The sequence below is a fragment of the Bombus fervidus genome, chromosome 1, assembly GCF_041682495.2.
Source record: "Bombus fervidus isolate BK054 chromosome 1, iyBomFerv1, whole genome shotgun sequence".
Lineage (NCBI taxonomy): Eukaryota > Metazoa > Arthropoda > Insecta > Hymenoptera > Apidae > Bombus > Bombus fervidus.
In genome coordinates, this window is record NC_091517.1 from 19,616,022 (window position 1) to 19,639,401 (window position 23,380).

At 42.6% G+C, this 23,380-nt stretch overlaps 1 protein-coding gene across 1 annotated transcript in view; it reads right to left on the reverse strand.

Moving 5' to 3' along the window:
- LOC139989499 (uncharacterized) overlaps positions 1 to 23,380 on the reverse strand; it is a 178,874-nt gene that overhangs the window by 30,393 nt on the left and 125,101 nt on the right. The window contains exon 4 of the mRNA XM_072007958.1: positions 16,433 to 16,496. Within this exon, the coding sequence (XP_071864059.1) occupies positions 16,433 to 16,496 (64 nt within the window). The remainder of the gene's footprint in view (positions 1 to 16,432; positions 16,497 to 23,380) is intronic.

A 23,380-nucleotide genomic window follows, 5' to 3' on the forward strand; every position in this document is an offset into this window, starting at 1 on the left:
CGAGGCTGACCTACCTTTTGATGTTCGTCTTTTCGAACAAATCTTCGTTTATTACGAAACCGAAATCTCTTCGTGGAAGACACGAGAGAAACGAGAAAAAATATTTTACCCATACGAGACTTTCGTTCTAACTCAATTTAATTGTATTTAAGTTTTCGATAAATTTCTAGCTATGGAAACATTCTAAATTTTAATTAATTACGCAGCTATATCTTTAGAACTACGACGTGTATGACGTAAAGTAAGAACTGTGTCTTTATTCTGTAGCGTCGTTAGATTTTCTGTTCTTGTATAGGGAAATGTGATCGGGCATTAAATCAACGGTGACATCACGAGACACGTGGGAGTTTTTTCTATAGGCGGCTGCGACAAAGGCTAACGCAACAGAGGTTAATAATTACAGTTTCCTCGTTATTTTCCGTCGCGAATGCGGAGCAGAAAAGCCAGTGAAACTTTCCTTACGCAACGATACGTCGAGTCATTGTTCGTGAGTCGCAACGAAACAGCCGTGACGCGTTCGTTGGCGAAGTATCGGCTACAATTCGTGTGAATTCGAAGGTAAAATGACGGAGAATGGCAAAAGAAAGTGAATATCTTGCACGTGAAGTGAATTTATATTCGCTAGGTATTCGTACGGTAATCGTGTCATCAATTATCGTTAACTCTCTGCACTGCTGCTGACTGTATCGTTGACTCTGCATTCAAAATATATAGTAATATATCTACGGTACCTAATATATTCTAACAGCATAATAAGAACATAGCAAAACCTTTTACATTCTCTAGTTTCTCTTTAACTTTTACGTAAAAAGTGATATGAAATATACTTGTTAAGGTATGGAGAGAATTTGGAGAGAATGAAAAGTTAAGCTTCATTTCCATTTAACTAAGTTTAGCTCTACACGTGGGTTACTCTGAAGGGCTAGAAGACACTCACTCGCTTGCTTTTCTTTTTCTAGTCGCTCTTTTATTTCAATGGAGACCTGGACGTTCCCATACACTCTAGGGAGGGGATGCACACATGTGTCTGCTCGCTCTTCGCTCCCTCACTCTCACACGTACAATAAAAATGTACTATTTATTTCACAATAATACGTAAGTTTGAAACTCCAAGCAAGAAATGTATAAACATCGACTGATTCGTATAAAATATTCGGTCTGTCGATAGCAAAGGTGTCCAAGCGTACACGCACCTTCATAACGGATTGCTTTCATTATCTGCATTCCCTCGACTCGCCCAAAGGTCGAATCGCATCGATCAAACACGGTTCACAATGTGACTGCGACACATGACAAAGTACTGACAAAGAATGATCGCGCGAGGAGCCACGTGTGTTCCGTTGCTACGACCACGCGTCACCTCTCAAGACTTTTGCTGCCACGTGTCGTGCTCGTGCACCCTGTCTAATAAATTTTTATCAATCGTTTCATCATTTCATTTATTACAATTCTTCCTATACGCCGTGCTTTCTTCTATTCTTAATGGTTTTTATTTAGCTTTTAACTTTTCTGTCTGTCTGGATGTAATTTTTCCATCGTCAACTAAAAACCATTAAGAATAGAAGAATTCCTCTACAAATGGCAATTCCAACGATCGGAAAGCAATTCGCAGGAACGAATTTTAGGAAAGTCGACGTAGACAAGATGACTGGAAGGAAGGTCAAAGAGCGATGCGGTGTGTTCAGAGTTGAAAAATCGTGCTGCAGGGGATGAGGGTGGGCGCACGATTCCCGCAAATCCGGGAATAACGCACGGTAAATCCCGGCTTCAAACAAGCCGGTGTTTGCAGGTCGCCGAGCAGTCTGTGCCGGAGCTGCTTGAAAATGCTAGAAATGGGCCGTGTGTAAGGCAACGGCTGCGAGGCTCTATGAACCGCTCGGCAACATCAAATATGAAAGCTCGCAATTATATAAAGCTAAGGGCGGTCTCTATCCACACCGGAAATGCAAACCGCGTTTTACACGCCTCTGTATTCTGTGCTCTTCTCCTTCCCTTCCTCGTCCTTCCGGTTGCCTGCTGCTACTTCAAATCGATTTCCAAGCGCAAGCTTTCGTTTTCATTGCTAGGCGAAAGACTTAGGCGAAACTTACGTAACAAGAAACATACGCAGAGGCTGCTACGTCTGATAAATTTTGACTGAATAAATAAATAAAAAATCGATTACTTTTGTCAAAACGGGAAGGAAAACGGTTTAAACTACCCACCTTCTGCGCTGTTAAAATAAAAGAATACTAGGCGAGGTAAAACCTGCCAAGCCGAAGAGTGCGAGTTGGAGTCGGAACCAGGAACTGGATTAAGAAAGCCGAAGATTCACAACAACGGCTACGTTCTTCGTAGTCGTCGTTCGAGGGGAGAAAAGTAAACGCGAGCGTGTCGCCGCTGCGTTTCGAAGCAGCGACCACTTGCCAGCGTAGATATGTATCCGTGGTGGTTTATGCGCATGCCACGGTGTGTATGAGTGCGCGGCCGTTGTTATATTCAAATTTAGTCACTTGGCTAGTCGGTGATCGTGCGTCGGCGAATATTCCAATAACCCTCGCACTGGCTATATTGCAATTCTATTACCGCGGAATTTCACGACTGGCATAAGTAGCCGCTGCTTGAGAATCTCTTCTATTGGACCCTATTCCCCTTTCGCATGGACAAATTGTTTAGGATTATCGCGAAATGACTTTGCGTTCTGCGAAAAGCTTTCGCTCTATCTGCTCTTGTATCTCCCACTTTCCACCCTTTCTTGAATGCTGATCGTATTGCACGTGCAATCTTGTTTTCAAGTAGTAACAGTCGAGATTTGCGAGGACATTTGCGTTTTGTTGTAAGCTGTTGAACCTTCCGATGTACGCACATTGTCTTTCATTGCTTCCCTTTCATCCGTATTATCCAATCTCCTTCGGATAGAAACGAAATATAATTTGCCGGTTAGCAGGTTAATCTACGATCTGTCGTTTTGACAGTGATAGATTTTTCTATAAGAGACTAGCTTAAGGACGATTTTATTCTTTTCTATCTGACCATTTCTTTAATTACTACGTAGAACACCATCGATCCTCGTTCCATCCATACGAAGTAAGCACAATGTCTGATAAGCATAAAGCTATATAGTATCGAGTCCCTGATCAATAGCATCTCTTCGTAACAGGCAGGAAAGAAAAGGGTGGGAAGCAAGAATAAAGACTCATCGGTCATCCGAAGAATCAGGTTCTCCTCGATAGCTTGTTATTCTTCGACGAAGAACAATGCAAATTGGCACAGTAATTCGGATCGGAGTTTGTTGGTCGCGCTTCATCGAGCCCATTATTAATACGGCCAATATTTACCGACCGGCTCAAAAGATCTTCGACGCCAGAGATGTTTCTCCTCGTCTTCTGTTTTTCCTAGATATAGCAGCGTCTTCTCTGTTTCGACGGAGGACTTCGTGGCCCGCGGGCGCAATATGACATTTAATTAAGAAACTTGGGCGAGCTCTCCGAGTGATATTTGAGGTAATTAAAAATGTATCCGTCGCGGTTCTTTGAGACAAGCCATTTTCATTGCTGCACAAAGGAGCCTCCCGGGGCTAATCTCTCCGATCCCCACCCTATCGTTTCTCTCTGTGCTCTTTTCTCGTCCACCCACACGCTATGCCGTTCGTTCGTTCGTTCGTTCGTGCCTCGCACGAAATTGCCCGGGAGGTGACCGACGATGGACCAGAGACAGAAACACGTTGGAACGAACCGACTGAGAGAGAGCGAGAGAGAGAGAGAGAGAGAGAGAGAGAGAGAGAGAAATAAATAACGTGAAAAAGAGGGAAAGTGATAGAGGAACGCGGAACGCGTTGGTGCTGGTGCGAGTTAGAGGCGAATGGAGGATCGAGTTAGATCTATATAGGAGGCTAAAACGATGTAACGCTGAAGTGCTCGCTTAAATCCGTGAAAATAAACGGAAACATGTCATTTCTCAATTATTCCCACTATTTATATTTGAAGAACTACATCTTTTTTTAAGTAATATCGAGTATTCAGTATCGTACAGTTAAATGTATTCGTGGCCGCGATTTCTAACCTGAAAGTCAACTTTCAACACGATGCTGACGCGAATTTTCGAATGAAGTCGACTGGCACGCAGGTGTGTGCGAAAGCATTCAACAACCGCGGGATCGTTTAATTTTGCAGAAGCTGGAATCTGGCTGCTCACTGGCAAAGGGCGGCATCCCTTCGACCTCCGCTTCTCCTCTTTCTTTCGCAGACTGTTCATAATCCGTGCAAACAAAGCACGCCGGCACAAAAGACAATACCAAAAAGCAGCACGAGAGACGACAGCTTTAAACGAGATTATTAAACGATCAACAGAGTTTCCGCTCCGCGTTTGTAACCCGTTTTCCCATTCTACCTTCGAAACTCCCTTTTCCAATTCTCTCGTTCCTTCATACAGGTTCTATATATACATCATCGTGTCTTTTCTTTTCCTCTTCTTCTCTCCTTTTCCTCTTTGTACAAATACGTAATTCAAGATGCGAAACATTCGATAGTAGGTATACATAGGTAAATGCAAATACGAACGTTGCAGGAGGAAAATATGGAAAGTACAATTACGCTCGTTGATCTTTTAATCTTTATACGTTTTAATGTGATTTATTATGTCTCTGCCTTCCGCTCTTCATATAGATATAAATGTAGATATAGAAACACAGTAGATACGAAGCGCTATGAATCAGACGCAACAGCACATAGCTGGTCATCCAACGAAGTAAAACCCAGACGAACTTGCAGCAAGAATCGCAGCCTCGACTCTCTCACCCATCAATCAGCGTTTCCTTCCAACCAACCCACCTCTCTCTTCATTCCTTCCTACAGATTTAATTAATCGCTTAATTATTCCCAGCACAGTAAATTATTCCGACGACGAGACACAGGACACGGGACCCAGACGCTGCATAATACACACATACGGTACACATAGATGCTATGTAGGTACTCGACGGCGGGAAATATCCAGGGCAGGGACAGAGACGCGCGTGTCGCGACGCGACGGCCGATGGTAGATACGGGAAAGATGAGCGCGCCGCTTCCGTGGAACCGAGGACGGCCGTATTACGCGCGTTGCACACCGCCACGCCACCTCTCATCTGCATAACACCGGCGGACGCAGCCTCGACATGAATATTTACCGGTCATTTATAAGTGCTGCCACGCCGTTTATCGCGATTCGTCGCAATGTCCCCCTCCGATCGCGGACGAGGCGGACCGCGATCGTTTCATGGATCTCGCGCGTCCCAGACTGTGTACCGGAAGCGCAGTGCACCCCGCTAGAGAGCCGCTCGCGTAACTTACGAACGACGATCGCTGTTGTGCCCCGCCACAGTTTACGCTGCATGGAATCGTACTTTATTGCCGGGCGATTCGTTCACTTGGAATCGTCGCCTCTGCAGACTTTTGGGGACTTTGGTTTTTGTTCTTTAGGCTTTCTTCAGTTATACGGTTTTTATAGGTTTTAATTTAATCTCCGAGCTTCCTGGATCTCTCGGTTTTTCTAGATATCTTGCGATCTTTCGGATGTTTTAAATTTTCATGGATTTTTTCAAGTCCCCGAGATTTCGTGTAATCAGTCCTTCTTACTGTTATCGGGTTATCCCTGTCTTTGTGGATTTTCTTTCAATCTCCCGCGTTTTTCGAGTATCTTAGACCTCTTGGATTTCTTAGATATTGTCAATATTCTAAGTTTCTTGGATAACTTGTTTGTGGGGTCCTCTATGCACCGATTCTTATATCGTCGTGGAAAATGTTAGAAAGTAGAGCAATTTTGTTACAGGCGAAGATAAATTGCTGAATAATAGAGAGGGAACAAATGACTCGTGCGTAATTAACGATGCATACGCGTGTTAATATAAACTCGATGAACCGCTAAATCGCGAATCACAGATTACGCGTTTATTAATTATTGACTTAACAAGCGCTTTTCCCTTCTGTTAAATGTTACGCCGAGGTGTTGACTCGCTGATAATCGAAATTTGAACGTATCGCATGAAGGCGAATAAAATTGCTCGCGTCGATGTTGAAGAAATAAATAATTATGTCTAACAAAATTAATTTAACAATTTATTTGAACGAACAATGTCCTCTTAAAAAAAAGCTACGCAACATAATTTACCAGACTAAATCAACTATGCAACATAAATATTACAAAACTATCTCCCACCTCCAAAAAAAAAAAAAAAAAAAAAAAGGAAAGAGAAAAATAAAAGAACAATTAGAAAATCCAAATTCCCAAACCAATTGCATTCTCACCTTTCTCCATCGAATAACCGAAAAACTCGACATTCCCTGGAAACATAACTCGAACTCGATGCATGAGGTTCGACGTATCGTCATAAATGGCATCGATAGAAAAAAAGGTCTCGCGCGGCACCAACAACCGCAGGAGTTTTCATCCGGCTGGCGGTGGCTAATTTAATAAAACCGTGGACCCGCCTGCGAGGACCTGAGGAAAGAGAAAGAGAGCCGAACGAGGATGGAACATAGAAGGAGAAATCAAAAGAGGCGGAGAATCCGGGTAACCAGGGGTGGCAACACGGGGGAGAGAGAATTTTTCATATGCTTACTTGCACAGAAATAATGAGCTTGTCCATAAATAAAGAATAGAAGCCGCCTCGCGGCGAATGGGTAATGAAGTCTCTCGTGGATAATTGTTATCGTTGGAAAAGCGTTGCCAGCGTTGCGTTTTCCGCGATGAGGCCAAACGAAACAACTCTCTCCCTTCTTCTCCCCTCTCTTCTCGTCGTCTCTTTGTTTCGCCAAGCTTTCGTAGCGTGTTCGCGTTTCCGAGCGACTGGTATGTAACGAGGGAACTAACCAACACGTTGCCACGAGGCCGCTTTAAACGCGATCGACGATCGATATTCGCGAAAGAATTCTGCGAGTGCAGACCGATTCACAGCCCCCGTTGCGTAACTATTTTCATTTATCGCTAGATAGGGCTCGATTGGATAGTTTGATGGTCTCGAATTCCGTTATAGGAATTTCTACCGATACGCTTGATTATAGAACCAGATTTTGGAATAAGAATTTTTCCCCGTAGGATGTAAACCCACTTTATATACGACACGACATATATCGCGCGTCTATGGGAAGCTGGCTGGACGAAGGATTGCGAGTTTGATTGGTTATTTCTGGTCGACTCGATATAATCGTGATAATCACGCGTATTGAAAAGTCTCATATCTGCCTACGAATAAGATTCTGTAGCAACGAATGAACGTACGAACCTGATGAACTAGAGAGGAGACTTCTGCCCCCGCGACGTTCTGCTAGCCGTCTCGTTATCTCTGCACAATACATTGAAAATAAATTCATACATTTTGTTCCGCTTAAACGTACATCGCGTAGATTGCCATCGAAAGCTTTAATCTTCGCTGCGTGCTATATCGATGTCGGTCCGGTCTCTCGAGGAGGACGAGTTGAACGTGCAAAGGGTGAAAAGAGTGCCGCCGCTGATCCACGCAGAGATCGTATCGGGCTAGCTGTCTCTGCTCGGTGTGCTTACTCTGCGCTTACCACTCCGTCTAGCTCCGAGGTATTTGATATTGACTTGCTCGAGCCTCGACTCTGAACTCCCGGGCCGTTGTAGGGAGGAAGAGGAGGAGGAGGAGGTGGAGGAGAGAGAGGATGGAAGTCACCCCCTCCAGCCTTGGAGCGTTTAATTAAAAAGCTCTCTCTCTCTCTGTGGAGAAGGCTGGTTCCGTAGACTTGTAGCCGCGATATGTGCGGCCGATAGTCGACATCACACATGGGTGATACCGGAAGCTCCGCTACCGAGCTAAGTACACACTGGCCAGCCCTCACAAAGGAAATGGAATCCTTCGCTTTCCGGATGAAATTAACTCGAAACTTTCGACCAACTAACCGGTCCGCTCTGATTATTTTAACCTGGTTCACGGGAATTCAAGGATTACTATGTATACGTATATTGGTATATGTATCGAAATGAAGAAACTATAAAGGTAGGTACAAGGACCTCTGTGATCGCAGATGATGAAATTTTTCTTGGTAAAAGGTTAGACCAACCGTAGTTTTGTATACTTTGAGTCGATACATCGGATTAATCACCAATATCATCTGCCATCTAACCGAGTGAAAATTATTGACGTAATTAACGAAAAATCCAATCTCAATAGTACAATAATTTTGAAATAAAGGATTTACAGTTGAAAGCGTGGAACAAAAGCTTGGCTAAGTCCTAGCGAATGTTTATCACGGGATTCTTAATGTTCTTCTTTTTCTGATCGGTTTTAATTGCCAATCGACGTACCACGATTAACAGGAATAACGGCATCGTGGAAATTGCTCCTTCTAGCCGTGTATGTCGCGTGCAATCGAGGATGAGAACCTGTGAGAGTCAGCGTGTCTCCTGATAATCGTGATTCACGTACACACTCACCAACTATGCGAACGTAATGTCGCCTCCGTTGCACGCGAATCTCGCCTTAACGATTTCCCCGCGGAAAATCATTTCACCACGCGTGAAGAAATGCCGTCCCGGAACTTGCTGCCAGTTTCCAATCATGCCCGGCGAACGTGCGAATTTAATTCATTCTGTTATCCGTACTTCTGCCGTGCATCACACTTACACGCTCTAACTATTTGGAACTGCAACATATATTGGAACGTGTAGATTTCAGCTCGATCAAACGTTTATCGCGTTTGCCGATACGAAAATATTAAAAAGAAACCCGTAATGTTTCGTAGTCGACGAAAAAGAAAAAAAAAACAAAAATATTGAGAAATGTATAACAGACTAGATTAACCGCGTAGTAGTGACACACGTATAGGAATACGAGTGTGTAGAAGTATGTGTGTGCGCGGCGTCTCGAAAAACAGATGAATGTTCCGTTGGCAGTGTGGTATGGAAGATGAAGAGACAAAGAAAGTGGTTAGACGCGTGCAAATGTATATCGACGAAGATTCTGGGAATCGTTTATTAAATAAATCTAAAACTATTTTAATATGAATTCTAAGTGTAACCTTAGTGTTCCTTTACTTTTATTTCGGCGATTCAGATCCACAATTCTCAAGAGAAAAAAAAGACGAATGTCTTGCTTATGGTTTTGGAATAATGGAAATGGCGAAGAATTTCCGAGATCATTAAAATTTAGAACATGTAAATTTGTGAGGTAAGGAGGGAAGAAAATCGTGGATGGCGTCGCGTGCGCAGTCGCGTTAACCCGCGTCTCCTAGCGTGTTCGTGAAGCTAAATGATACACGATGGCGAAACGACGCGAAACAACGCGAGGCTTTCCATCTGTTTCGCCCGTTCCCGCGGCGTACGCGCTCTCCGCCGAGAGAGTACGACGAACCTGGTGTAACTGATGAAATTTAGGAATGAATTATTCATTTAATCGCTCCACGGACAATTTACCTCGCGAACGCTCGCGTCCGCCGCGCGGGCGAGAATCGGTTTGAGAAACGCGGCGAGTTTCTTCGTTTAACCGTACGTGAAACTGTGTCCGCGACGAGTTTTTCCTTCTTATCGTTGCTTCGTATCTCGGTTTTAACAATTTGAATATTGACGTATTTAGATTTAATTATACGTAGGTTATATTCTATCCGAAATTTGTAAGAATTTTATTCGCTTCTAATGAATTGCTTATAACAAATTGAATATATTTGTATAATTTTCTGTATTAGAAGCAGTGTTTTAAAATTAAAATTCTTAGGGTAAAAACGAGGGAATTGTTGCTCCTGACAAATTGCTTATTCTTGCTCGTATGTATGTTATACTTCCGTATCGCGATGAATGTAAGGAATGTGGTAATTCTTTCTGCCTTCTTTCCTGCAAGATTTACCAGGAACAATTTTTGTTACGCAATCGTAAAATCTTAACTGCGTAACTGTATGTTAAACCTTGTATATTTAGATAGCCGATAAAGTCATTACATCAATAAAAATTATAATTTCCTCAACTCTCAACTCTTCCATCTGATTAATTAATCTTTCAAGAGCTATTTGTGCATCTAGTCTTCTATTAAATTATACAAGCGATTGTATTCTTTAAATTACCAAGAATTTGTTCAAGAAGCGTACGTCAAATACCCGGGGCAATTAAGTTCGCAGAAGTAAATGATACGGTGTAATGATTCGACTGAAATCACGTTTCAATTATCTCTGATTAGAGAAACCGGCGTAAATCTACGTAGGACGCGGAAGAAAGAAGAGAAAGAAAAAAAGAACACGTGCGGGCACGTGTACGCAACGCGTGCATGTGCAACGAGGATCGCAGACGACCAGAACGGCCGGGTCACGCGATGGGAGAAACGTTTTTTCCGTAAATGGGAACCAGACCGACGTGTTACTGCCACTCTAAGGCTCCTGTTCTAATCAGACCGTGGTTTTATTGCAACTTTGCAGAGTATTTCGAACTTCACGAGCCGTTTGCGCCGTGATGCTAAGGTAAACTTTGGAAAAACACTGTTGTAACTCGTTTCTCTTGCGAATTTGTGACGGATCCGCGGTCGTGATCTTCCTTTAATTACTAATTGCACGTATCACGGCATCGTGGTTATGTAGCGGTTTCGAAAAATCACATGGTCATCTATCACGTGGTGATGTAGCACCTGAAGTAACCAGGTGTTTCATGGAATTCGATTCGAAGAGTAAGCTGAGCGATATTATACGGTGGAAGGAGCATATAGGATATTTTTGATTTTTTTCCACTAATTGTGAAAGTACAATCTAGAAAAAAAAGTCGTTGCTCTTTTCTTCGGTTGTTGATAGCAGCATCCAGCGGGGACTCGTTGTACATCCGGAATCGGGGGCCACATCTCTGGGAAACGGAAATCCGAGACGAGAGAGGAGGCAGGCAAGAAAATAAATCGCAATGATCTCCGTACTGTGGCGGCCTCTATGCTTGTAATTGGCTCCGTGAGAGAGCGCGTCCGCGGCGATGATTGTCGCCAACCCGTCGATATACATCGCATGAAAGACACGGACGAGCACGCGCGCAAGTTGCACTCGCTGCTACTAAAAAGACCCCAAGCGAGAAACAGAGAGGGCAAGTTTGAAAACGTGCGCCAGTCGAAGCGAAGATATCGCTGACAAGCGACCACCGGGAACCCTCGCGTGCAACTACGTTTCTTCTTTTCTTGATTCTGCTTCTGCACCCTTGCTACGCTCGGTTTCCATCTTTAAAAGGACCATCGAGAACCGATACCTTCTTCTTCTTTCCCGGTACACGCGCTCTTTGGCACGAATCCAAGTCGTCACCGCTAATTTGGTGCCGATACGGACACTCCATGCCTTCTTAGTTCAGGATTCGCGGAAACGTGGCGTAACGACATAAAGTTCTTGTTACTGTCGTTGACTTTCTCATCGATTGCAGATCGAGCAATTACTCTTTCGAATAAATCGAAGCAACGACCAGACCATCGTTAAACGAATATTAATCGAAACGTACTTGTCAACGTTCTAATTTAAGGCTTGCCAAGTGCTGCAAATAAAATCTAACTTCATCGAAGTTCCATCAGTACCAAAACTATGTTCAGATCGCATTTTCGAATCAGCCTGTCTCTTGCGACACGTCTCACTCGCTTTCCCTTTTACCGTAGGTTTCGCGAAAATCTCACGAGGAAAGCCGACAGGGGAAGAGGAAAAAGGTAACGTAGCGAGTTGCACGTGCGAGTAGGAGCACCGTGAACACGGTGAAATTTCAATCGAGGCGAACGGTTACACGACTACGGGACGGCATGAGACACCTTTTTTCACCTCGTCAGCATCGGTGCCATGTACGTAGCGGATGTCGGCGTCGACTTCGGCCAGCGGTACGGGCTGCGGTGTCGCCAAGACGCATTGCGCGTCGCGCTATCGGCAAAAAGGCCGGCTTTCCAATTGAATTTATTCGCCTAACGAGTGTAGATTCCGTCGCGCCGACTATGGCCGGGACAAATGGCGCGCATCGAGCCGCGCCGCGACGTGTAGCCGGAACCAGAGAATTCCGTTACGGAGTGGAAAGCCTAGGGAATTGCCAGTGACAACGTTACGAGCTGAGCAGGATCGAAAGGACTGAGGAGACCGATTCAATTTGCGTTCGTTCCTGTTCAGCTGGAATTGGACATCGGCCGCATCTGATTCCCCTTGGTCTGCGCTTGTGTTCATTGGGCTTTGGCATTGCTAGGATCTGTGTTCTCGCGATTTCAGAACGATCGAACAATCGCTTTAAATTTATTCTTTCTTTTCGTATCGCCAGATATTTTTCGCAAACCTTTGGCAATTTACATCTGCATAGTACTTTTTTCTCGGATCGATTCGTCTCATCATTGACAGTTAGGGCATTTTGAATATAACCAATAAATAGAAGATACTTTGAAATAAAAAGTGCCCCATAGAACAATTAAACATTTTTATTAGAACATCAATAAAAAAAAAAAAAAAAAAAAGAATGAGAACAAATCTTGCATCTAACGGTGCACTGTGTTTGCATCCATATCTTTGAGGGCTAATCTACGAATATTATTATAAACACACCTTAGAAAATAATCGTAAATGCTGCTTTATAATCATATAATTGAAGTTAGAAGCGTAAACATACCTTACTATTGTATATAGAATGAGCAAATACTGTCTACTAATATCTCCTACAAGTTTCAATAATATATTCTGGACGTTTTGCTTACGACGAAATAGCGAATGCGAATGGTTTGTTGAAATGAACGAAGCTTGTTATAATATGTCGCTATCAACAGTTACCAAGACGTCACGATGGTCACCCGTGACCACCAATAAGATAAACGATCTATTGGAGAAGAATGTTGTCTTACATCATCAATTTATTATTATTTTGTCATTATATGCTTTGAATAATAAAAATACTCCCCTGGCGTCCTGAGCGAAACATGTGATTTCGGCGTAGCAGTCAAAGTGTTAACGGCGCATCATACAACACTCATACATCACAGAATTATACATTTGACTCTGTGCCAGTAAATGTCTCAGATAACTAAATGTCCAGTATATCGTATCTTCGTAACCTAAAGAGGACGTGGTCAAAAGTTTAGAAGAATCGGATCGAAAAACAGAGAAGAAGCGAGACCACGCGTGTCCGGTTGCGCGATCCCGCGATTCACCGTATTCATTGCATCGTTTGCCCAGTCGCAGAGAAAGAGCTGCATTACGTATGGCGATTGCGTCAGGGTGATATCGTCATCGGACAGGGCGAACACGACTTTAGCCTTCTCGGCCGGGGACACGAGCGAGGAGAGCAGAGGTGCGTGTCCCGACACGGCTTGCCCATTAGGTGGACCCGCCGCGCCATCAGATTAGATTCCGTTTCGTTCGCCGTTCGTCCGCAACAATGCCGGTGAACCGCGATGCATCGCCGGAACGGCGACGTTCCGGCTAACACGCTTCCTGGATTCGTGAATCCACGACGTAACTGGCCCGGTTGGGACACGCATCTTCTTGCTCGTGACTCTCAGCTTCCTTCTTCCAGCGGTTTGGTACTAGAAAATATGTTCGTCCCTTTTTCTTTTATTGCCGGATGTTGGTAGAGATTGTTCTTTTACGTATGATGGAACGTAGAGGCAATTGGTATCGCTATTTTTATGATCCGGATCACGTTCGTTTTTCCTTCTCTTCGATCTTTGGCCGATGGAAAATCTTGTCGACATCAAACCGACGGAATTGTTATAATCGTAATACGTAATTGTAAATTGAATTCTAATGCGTTGAATTCTATTAAATGGAAGCCATCTATGGGCAAAGTGCAACATTTTCCCTTTCTATTTCTTTCTGCGCTCCAGACGTTTCCTCGTTTCCCGCCATAAATATTGATTACGAGTTGTTACCACAAGGATTGCGATTCCAAGCTTGCATTTCTGGCTGATATAGACATTAAGGAAACTTGTTTCCAGCAATGTGTTACTGGTCTTCACCAAGTTTGTTTTAATCGGCCAAATACGCTAAACATCCGTATTAATGATATAATGAACGCAAATAAGGAAGTTGAGTAATTAAGTATAATGGGGATTTAGCGACCTTGGACAGTCAACTTATTTCGGATAAAAATATGAACTTCCGTTTTGATTAATTGTTACTGGTATAACGATAAAAACAACGATAAAACATCGCGAGCAATCTAAAATAATTCAGCGTATAAAACTCGATGTATTTCAAATCGTATCATCTTCGATTCTAATCTATAGTTTGAGCTATTATTTCCACTACTCAAACTGAAAAACCACTCATCACCTTTACGATAATTTTTCCTAACCGTAAACAGATAAACACCGATCAGTTCCCACCATAATTACTTTCTCTAACACTTATGCTATTCACCATTGCACCCAACACGTACCGCGTAACCGGCAAAGTATCACGAAGCATAAAGCACATCGAATCGCGTCGCTAATAGAGTGCACTGATAAACGACACGAATATCGTTGCGGATATCGCGTGTATCGTCGGTGTTAAAAGCTGTGATGCGGCGCTGTTTTCTACCAGTGGGTCGGGCTACGAGCTACGACAAAAGTGGAAACGAGCCGATACGAGACGAAGCCAGCGAAGCGGAAGCGAGGCGAGAATCGTGCGCTTCTCGTGGCTCGTGGCTCGATAAGAAAGCTTCGAGAAAGCATCAACTGGCCGACAAAAGCCTAGCCGGCGATAAGATTAAGCGCGCTCCGGGGCAAAAGAGCATCTTTTAGCCGAGCAACTTTGCGGCCCGACCTCGAAAGCCCGATTACGTAATCAGGAACGATCGATCGCGCCGGGGACCGTTTCTCCTTTCGTCCAACCGCCATCGAACACGAGTAACAGGACCATGATTTTCCATTTCGAGGTATCGACAGTATAATTCCGATTTCGTAGATGGCTTTTTTACAAAATAAATTATTATTATTATTGAGAAAATTGTGAAAGCGATAGAATCGAGCACGGCCATTGACGCGTGAAATAATAAAAATTCTAAAAGTTTCGAAGCTACCGTTTGATATCTTCGCTTGAATTATTATCGTAGATTATGTAACGTGGAAGTAACGAGTCGTCAGAGTAGTTCTTATTTCAACAATAATATACACAAGCTTAGTCACATAAATAACGAAATAAGGAAATAACGAACAGAAGAACAAACTTTCCAACCAGTGTCAAAGGATGAGGCACGGTCTCCTTAAATAACCAACAGCAATCTCTGTACCATTCATGTCGTTGCTTAAAACGAATTCTACGAAATGGTAGTAATAATTCCTACGAAATTAACCAATCCATCTTGGCCTGTATAATTAACGTCCTTTCTATACTTGTCCTTTGCCATTAACCAACGTAAATCGTGCAAGAACATCGCAAACGTAATCGTGTAATAGGAAGGTATCGCGCAGGCGAACGATTTTCCCGTGATTCTCGTCCTCTCCGTTAGTTAGAAAGTCCAGTGAATTATCGAGCATCCAGAGGCGTGTCCCGATGGAAATTTATTCGACGGCTTCTAACGTGCACAGGACTGCGGCTCCGGCATTAATGTATCTGCCGTGAAATCGGTGTCCTCGGAATCGCGCGACACGCACTCCATGTTGTTGCGACTTTTTTTCGATTCGGCATACCGGTTAGGGGACACGAGATGCGGTTTCTCGCGGTCTATCGGCATCGGTCGGCGCTGATCTTTGACGGTGCGACCGGACGCGATCACGCGCGCGTCTCCTCCGAGAAAAACTCTAATTACGAGGCTCTCGCTCGGTCCGCTGGCAAATGTCGCGGATACCTGAGAAGGCTGCGTAATACCTGTCTGTCGCGAAATCGAATGTCAATCGATTCCTGAGGAGATTTTAAGAGGGAGTTTGGTAGACTCGTTGAGATTCGTGTGAGCAGAAGAAAGAAAATGGGAAATTTTGGGACTAGAACCTAGTAGACGGTATCTAAGTAATATTATACAATTTGTTTCGAATTCTTTTTGAAAATGGAAATCTATACTTCGGATAATGTGTACTGAGCGATGCATCGAGCAATTTAAATATCTTTGAATTTTAGATTTCGCACAAAAAATACTGGAGAATTCTCGGAAAGCCATAAACGAATCGTAATCGCTCGAAGTTGGATAGAAGTTTCTCTCACAAGTTTCTCGAACGCGACATTCAAGTTCCCTTCGCTTGTACACACGTTAAACGCACGGAACGTCTCGATAAAGATCTCGCGCAGCGTCCAAGCGAAAGGGTACGGTCATTAAAAAAATCTAATTAGCATCGCGACTCGACGACACTCGTATTACATTATTGCGGACAACACTGCCATGTTATCAAAGCGTTTTAACCCAACAAGCACCTTGAGAACAGCGACAACGAGCAAGCAAACTTCCGAGGAAAAAATAAAAGAGTGAGAAGCACGTCAAGCATATGATCAGACGCGTATAATCACACAAGATTCCGTAAAAAGGATAACTCAAGTTCCACGATTATCGATAAAATCGATCAAGACTAGCCACTTACCTTGCCACCGTCCACCATCTCGCCCTCTCCCTGTCGCCGATTCGTCGAACCTCTCTCGATCGTCCTGAAACATAGTAAACGCGTAAACAGACTATTCTCCCTCGTTACCACTTCGTTGTAACATCGAACGATTCGCAGCCGAATACGTTTTACGATTAACACGATTTTTCAGAATTTTTCGATTTCGCTCCAACTTTCAATTTTTAGTCTAACTAATCTGAAACTAATGTGAAATAATAAACAATGTGAATTTTAATCAATAACATCTGCGATCGCGTTAATTTATTTAATTTCTGATCTATAGGGTGGGCCAGCCTGACTTTTGGACAGCACGCACGACTTTTCTTGTGTCTCGTCCTCCTTTTTTGTCGTCTGAGACGTCGTTCGCGAAGAAGAACGGACGACGTTGTTTCTTTTTTCCACGTCATCCAAGGTGGATGAAGGCGGACGCAGAAGAACTCGGTAATAAAGTCGCGTCTCGTTACGCGATGATACGGCTAGCTGACGGGCAGGGCGCCGTGCAATTACCAAGTTGCATAATTGCGCGCCATGGCAACAGAGTGAAAAAGTATATCAGCCCGTGCCCGGTTCCCCGTAATATTACTTTATTAGCGAAATGGGATAATGCCACGGTGTGTGACAAATTGGGAGCAACGCACGCTCGCGCACCAGGCGACGGCCGGAAAAGCGATGAATATTCATGCAGGCGGCTGTGAGGAGAGAGGAGTTGGTACGATGGGACCGCTAGAAGCGCGAGCAACGTCGACCAAGCGGCACCCTGTGTTCGCGCGTCTTTTCCAACGTCGATGATGGCGACTATACATCGCGGTTCCTTCGTCGATACGTAGCTCCGAGGGAATTGCGATTGTGATTATCATCCGATTGTAAGTAGCAGTGGCAGCAGCTTCGTATCAATGTTTCTTTACTGGAGTTAGTTATTTTAGTTATATTTAAGGGAAAAGGAAGAGAGAGAAGGGAAGATAGATGTAGCATGAAATAATGACGTTGATTAATAACGTGGCAACCAGATGACATAATACGCGTTAAAGATCGCAAGGTTGATCGATGTATATTTATTATTATTTTTCGCTCGTTAAAGGCACTTGAGACATACAAAACTTTGATTTCTAATTCGTTCTATGATGGCGTTGTATATGTTTCTTTCCTTATTATTGATAATTGATATTTTCGAACACCGTTTCTTCGTGTAAAGTGACACTAAGAATTATTAGATTGTTACATATCGATGTCACTGACGTTCAGTGTTAAAAAAAAAAAAAACCGTGTAAATGTAAACTCTGATAAACTGAATCTGGATGAGAAGTATGTTTGATACGAAGTGCAATTATGTTGTTCTTCTTGGATGAAACTTTATCGATAAAAAAGGTAGCACTTGTCGAGGTACGGATGATGAATGGGTGTATGTTTGCCAGTAGTATGCCTGGTTTTTACTTAATGCAATTACATAGAATGAGTTCACATAACGAGGATGTTCAACGTACGTATACCTTTCATCGTCGATGGAATTTTATAGAAAAAGAAGAAACTTCGCACTTGTAAAGAGTTATAAATAACCGTGCATATGCTCGCCAGTAATTAGTTAAACAGAATAAATGTGCGCACGAGGAATTTTTAACGTGTACACCGTTCAGAAAACCAGATGCAATTCCTGTGAGATGTATAATTATCAATGGTACTTTATTTTTATTACACTCTTAGTATGTTTCATGGTATATAAAGCCCTGCATTTGCATTAGAAATTTGCAATATAATAATAATAATTGATAGCTAATAAATTTTACTGCTACCCATTTATGTTCGTTATTATTTCTACCATAATTGAAGCAAATTAAAATATGCCAGGTTAATAAAATACGCTCTGTCAACGCAATTTTTCATTCCTATTTTCATCATAATTTGCATAAATAGTAACGTCTTAACAAAATCAACATTTTCCGATAATAGGTGCAGGTACGTTATACAAAGTATTTGCACATGCTCTTACTTACCAATCAGGCGTTTTCTATCAGGTTCTATACATTTCATTTCCATAACATTACATTTTTCTAGTTACTGTTAACCGTAAATGATACGGCATTTAATATAGCTGAACCTATTCAACTAGTATGTAAATGCTGTAACAAATACAGTCATTATAAGTATTTACGTAAGTAGACAAATATCGATTCGTTTCGAGGCAACCGTGAGTCCAAGGAGGACCATAAAGGAAGAGTACCGTTCTTTTCGCGGTCATAGCACGCCGGTAACAAAAGACGCGTAAAACGACGCGGCCCAGAGATCACGTGGATGCCATGCCGTGGGCCAATTTATTAACGTTAATAATAAAGCTTATTAAAGCTTTTTATTCCACGCTTGTCACGCGTCTCGTTCCTTCCCCTTCCCTCACGATCGTTGCAACGTTCTTAATTAAAGTAATAAGCTAGGTCAAAGAATTTACCGTGAATCATTACACGCGGTGCACTATGATTACACGTCCCCTCCCCGACTCCTGTGGACGTCGTTATAATCGCGTGAAAAAAAGTATATCTTCAGTGTCTTGCTTCGGTAATTATTTATTACAGGTCGCTATTCGCAAATCCTCGCGAACGTACACGTGCAGTCCTCTGCTAGTTATTTTTATCGTTCACCATGAAAACTCGCGTATCGAAGAGGATGAATATACAGAGGAAATGTTAATTCTGTGGTTATCGCGCGATCTGTACTAATAATGCGAACATTCGACGCGAACATAAAATTGGCTTGTTGTTGTTGAAGATCAGGTATTAGGGAAATTGGAGATCTTTCAAGCCTTATTATATTGTAACGCATAGATATGTTAATAATTCAATTCAAGTTCAGAAGTGTGGAATTATTTGACGTAGAAGTAGATAAAATTTGTCTCTTCAAGGTGGTCTTCCATTATCAGAGAACTTACAATTTTATCATCTAAAATTCACGTTTCGCGAACGAAGAAACGAAGGGACAAATTCGATCGTTGGATGTATTGGGTTAGCAAGTGATCGCGGATTTTGTCATTACCACCTGTCATTAGGTGATGATCTTCAACAATAGCAAATGGTAAGTTAGGTGGTAATGACAAATCAGCAGTCACTTTGTTGCCAACCCAATATATCGAAACATGATGGCACGTCCGGTAATTGATCCGGAAGCGAGGATCTGTGCACGCGTCACAGCCTGCGAATACAATTAAGCAATTATTTAACACTTAATTACTCGGCTGGCTGTTAATTTCATACGTTACGAGACCACGGGTTCCTCGTTAGTTTCAGCGGGAAATTTGAACGAATCCTCTGTTATTAGTTATTAACGAAGAAAATCCAGCCGTTTGAATCGCATGAAGTGACAGAGCTCGCTTAATGCAGATTGAACGAAATGTGTTGACGGACTTCTTGCATGGCTGCCTTCGGAAATAGGCAATGTTTACTCACTTGCAATGGAATAGCGTATCTTTTATGGTTGGATAATAGTTGCATAGATAAGCGTGTGCGCGTAATTAATATGTTGCGTAAGAATTCAATGCCATTAATAGAAGTGGTATTAATATAATAATAGGTTATTAGAACGCGTGCCGACCTATAGCACAGACTGAATTAATATAATCGAGCTTTTCGAACGCAGAATTGGATATGTATGTCTGTAGGTAAACATACAGGTGATGAGTGGATTTTCTACTCGAATAACAGGTCAATTTACTATTTTTCTTATGAGCCGTTTCTCCATAAGGGTCAATTACACATATATCTGTTGAGAATTGTGGATCTTAATCGCCGAAATAAAAGTAAAGGAACACTAAGGTTACACTTAGAATTCATATTAAAATAGTTTTAGATTTATTTAACAAACGATTTCCAGGATCTTCGTCGATATAAATTTGCACGCGTCTTAGCACTCTTTTTGTTTCACCATCTTCCATACCACACTGCCAACGGAACAGTTACATTCATCTGTTTCTCAAGACGGTGCTCATACACATGCTGCCACACACTCATATTCACATACGTGTGTCACTACTACAAGGCCAATCTAGTCTAGCACACAAAAATATACATATCTCAATAATATGATTATGACGTCTCATCGAAAATTATGTGATTTTCGTTTTAGACATAGTGTGATAATTAATTTAAGATTAATTCATGCACAGGATATTTAATGCACGGCCTGATGCGCGGCTGTAGCCAGTTGAGTTTACCTTAAACGTTCAAACTAATTCACCGCCGGCTCATAGTATATTACAACATTACTTTGTACCGTAATACAAGTCGATGTTGCCCGATTAACATCCCAGATTACACAGGCAATGCTCCTTACGCCAATGAGCATATACTTAGGCGGTGAGAAACGATCGAGCCTGGAGAAGATAACGGCGACAACGTTTGCGACCATACTACGGTACCGATCGTCCACTGCTTTGTCCTTTTGCACCGTACCAACCAATATTCACCGATTTTGACATTTATATTCTATATAAATCCCGAAAGAAATACGTTTCTCATTTGATCATCTAATTAGTTTACTATTAACTTTTCTATTCGAAAGATACGAAACAAATGCTTGGAATTTTCTTTCGTGGCCAGAAAATCGACCAGACTCGGTGATAGACGTTGGAATCAATGAAAGAAAAAAAAAAAAGAAATATTTTTTAGACTTTAATAACTTAATAATTCCTACTAATATTACCGTTATTACAAAGTTTCTCTGTCTCTGTAAAAAAACAACCTTTTTATAATTTCCACTTGTCGCCATAAATACACATACCTGTCCTCCGCTTCTAACCGAAGATTCCGCTAGAAAGATTATATGCGCGCGTGCAAGCTGTCGCCCAGGTTCTATCGTTTGACGCGTAATTAAAAGAATACTCGGTGGTGCCAGGCTTCGGCGAATATCCGTTAGTTTACGATCGAGTGGCGCTCAAGGGGCGCGATAAGTCCGCGCGGAAATGTCTACGTGCTAATATTACGATCGCAACAGTTATTCGGAGAATAGGAGTCACCCACGCCTCACCATTTTCCAAGTACTTTTTGTAAGCGTGTACAGGGATTACGCGTTTGCTTGGTCATAGAAACACTTGTCATACGGTGCCGTAGCTCGTCTCTGCTTGCATTTTGTCTTCTATTGCTGCGATATACACAGACGACACTGTACGTTGAGTTTAGTTGTAAGGAAGGATAAAATCTCATAAGAATGCATTTTTATGTGATTTTTTATGGTAGAGCAAGTTGCGCATAGAATTTTTTTGCTGACTTAGATATTAGTTTCCGCCGTGTTTGTGTAGAACACGTCGAATGGTGAAGTTATTATGAGTGATGGGGTATTTTGTTGGCAGGATAGCGCGAGACACCGTAAATAAGAGATTGGCGCATGAGTTATTCGATTGAGTAGGCGTGGAATGTGTATAATATCGAATACTAGGCGAATAGGAACACATATCGATCGCGTCTTGTACACTTCGTTCAGAAAATTCTCAGCAAAGCTTTTTCCATTTTCCACATTTTTACCAACATACCAATGAAAGAATCATAAGACGAGGTACGTGCCATTATTCGTACGTATACGTAGAGAAATACTCAAACGTGGAATTTATTTCAATCGCAGAATAACTTGAAAAATAATCAAAACCATAATCAATTTTCAAGCGATTTTTCAACAACTAGCCGTAAGTCATCCAAAAGCGACTCATCAACGCGCAATATTTTTCTCAGCAGAATCGACGCTGGTCAGATTCGAAAGCACTGTTACCTGTTTCACGTAAACCAGGCGTATTCGAGCGACCGCCTACGGCCGCGGTTCCGCGCTGTCTCGCCCGTTAGACGTCGCGTCGGTCAGGATCGTTTAATTATTCGAGCCGGCGACGCGGAACCGGCGAATATTTCTCGTGGTCGCCTTTCCAAGCGGACGCGTGAACACAAGCAGGCGTGGGAGATGTTTGCGCGCGCTCGATCGCGTAGATTAGACGTTGTACGAGCCGCCTCTACGTAGATAAGAAGCGCTGATAAGATCGTCAAGCGACGACTCGATCGTGTGGATCGTGGTTCGATCAATTAAGGAAATCACCGCTGGTGGCGTACATGCAGAAGCGAACGCTCGCCTCGTATTTATGGCTCTGTCCACGGTGGCGGCCATAACCGTCAGTTTGTTTGTTAGAAAACAAGCCGCTGGCTTTCGCACATTGTACGCGCCGCGAGATAATCGGCTGCCCCGTCTCTCCGCCGCCTTGTTATTAATGCGTAATTGAATGTTGCGATTCATTACCCGGACGTTATATTTCAAGCCGGTTGACTCGACCAGGGCTCCACCCGGCTGACCGTCTCGTTTACCATCTGTCCACCGTTTTCATCTCGATGGAAATGAGAAAGCGGTAATGAGGATTTATATTACAAAGTTACCACGGAGTTTGAGGTGGAAAAGAGACGGGGCAATTTTTAAGAGGCCTCCGATAGACTCTTTATAATTTTTACGCTTAAGGAAATAAGGTAGAAAATGAGGAAGGGATTGAGCCACGATGTAGAAGAATTAGGGTAATGAGTAGAATCTCATTAGTCAGGATTCAGCGAGGGATATAGGCGTACTGATAATGGAAATTTTTTAGCGATGGAAAAAATTTCTCATCGTGTTACATTATTACTGTAGAATCTCATTCGTTGGAAATAATGAAGCCTTTATTTAAATTCCACAGAAAGTACAAAAGCCACTTGCTGTTAGTGGAATGAGCTTTTTCCATGTAGTAGCGTAGTCTTTATGAGATACTATTCCACGTTCCCATTGCATTCGGGTTCTTACTTCTTAGCCGTTAACCAATAACGCTAAGAGTCTTGGAAACTTTGCGTCGATACTTCGACGTCCAATGCTCTAACCTTATCCTATTCTCAAATGTTTCATCTCTGACATACAGTTTGTAAAAATTAGCAAATATTTATCAATACGTAT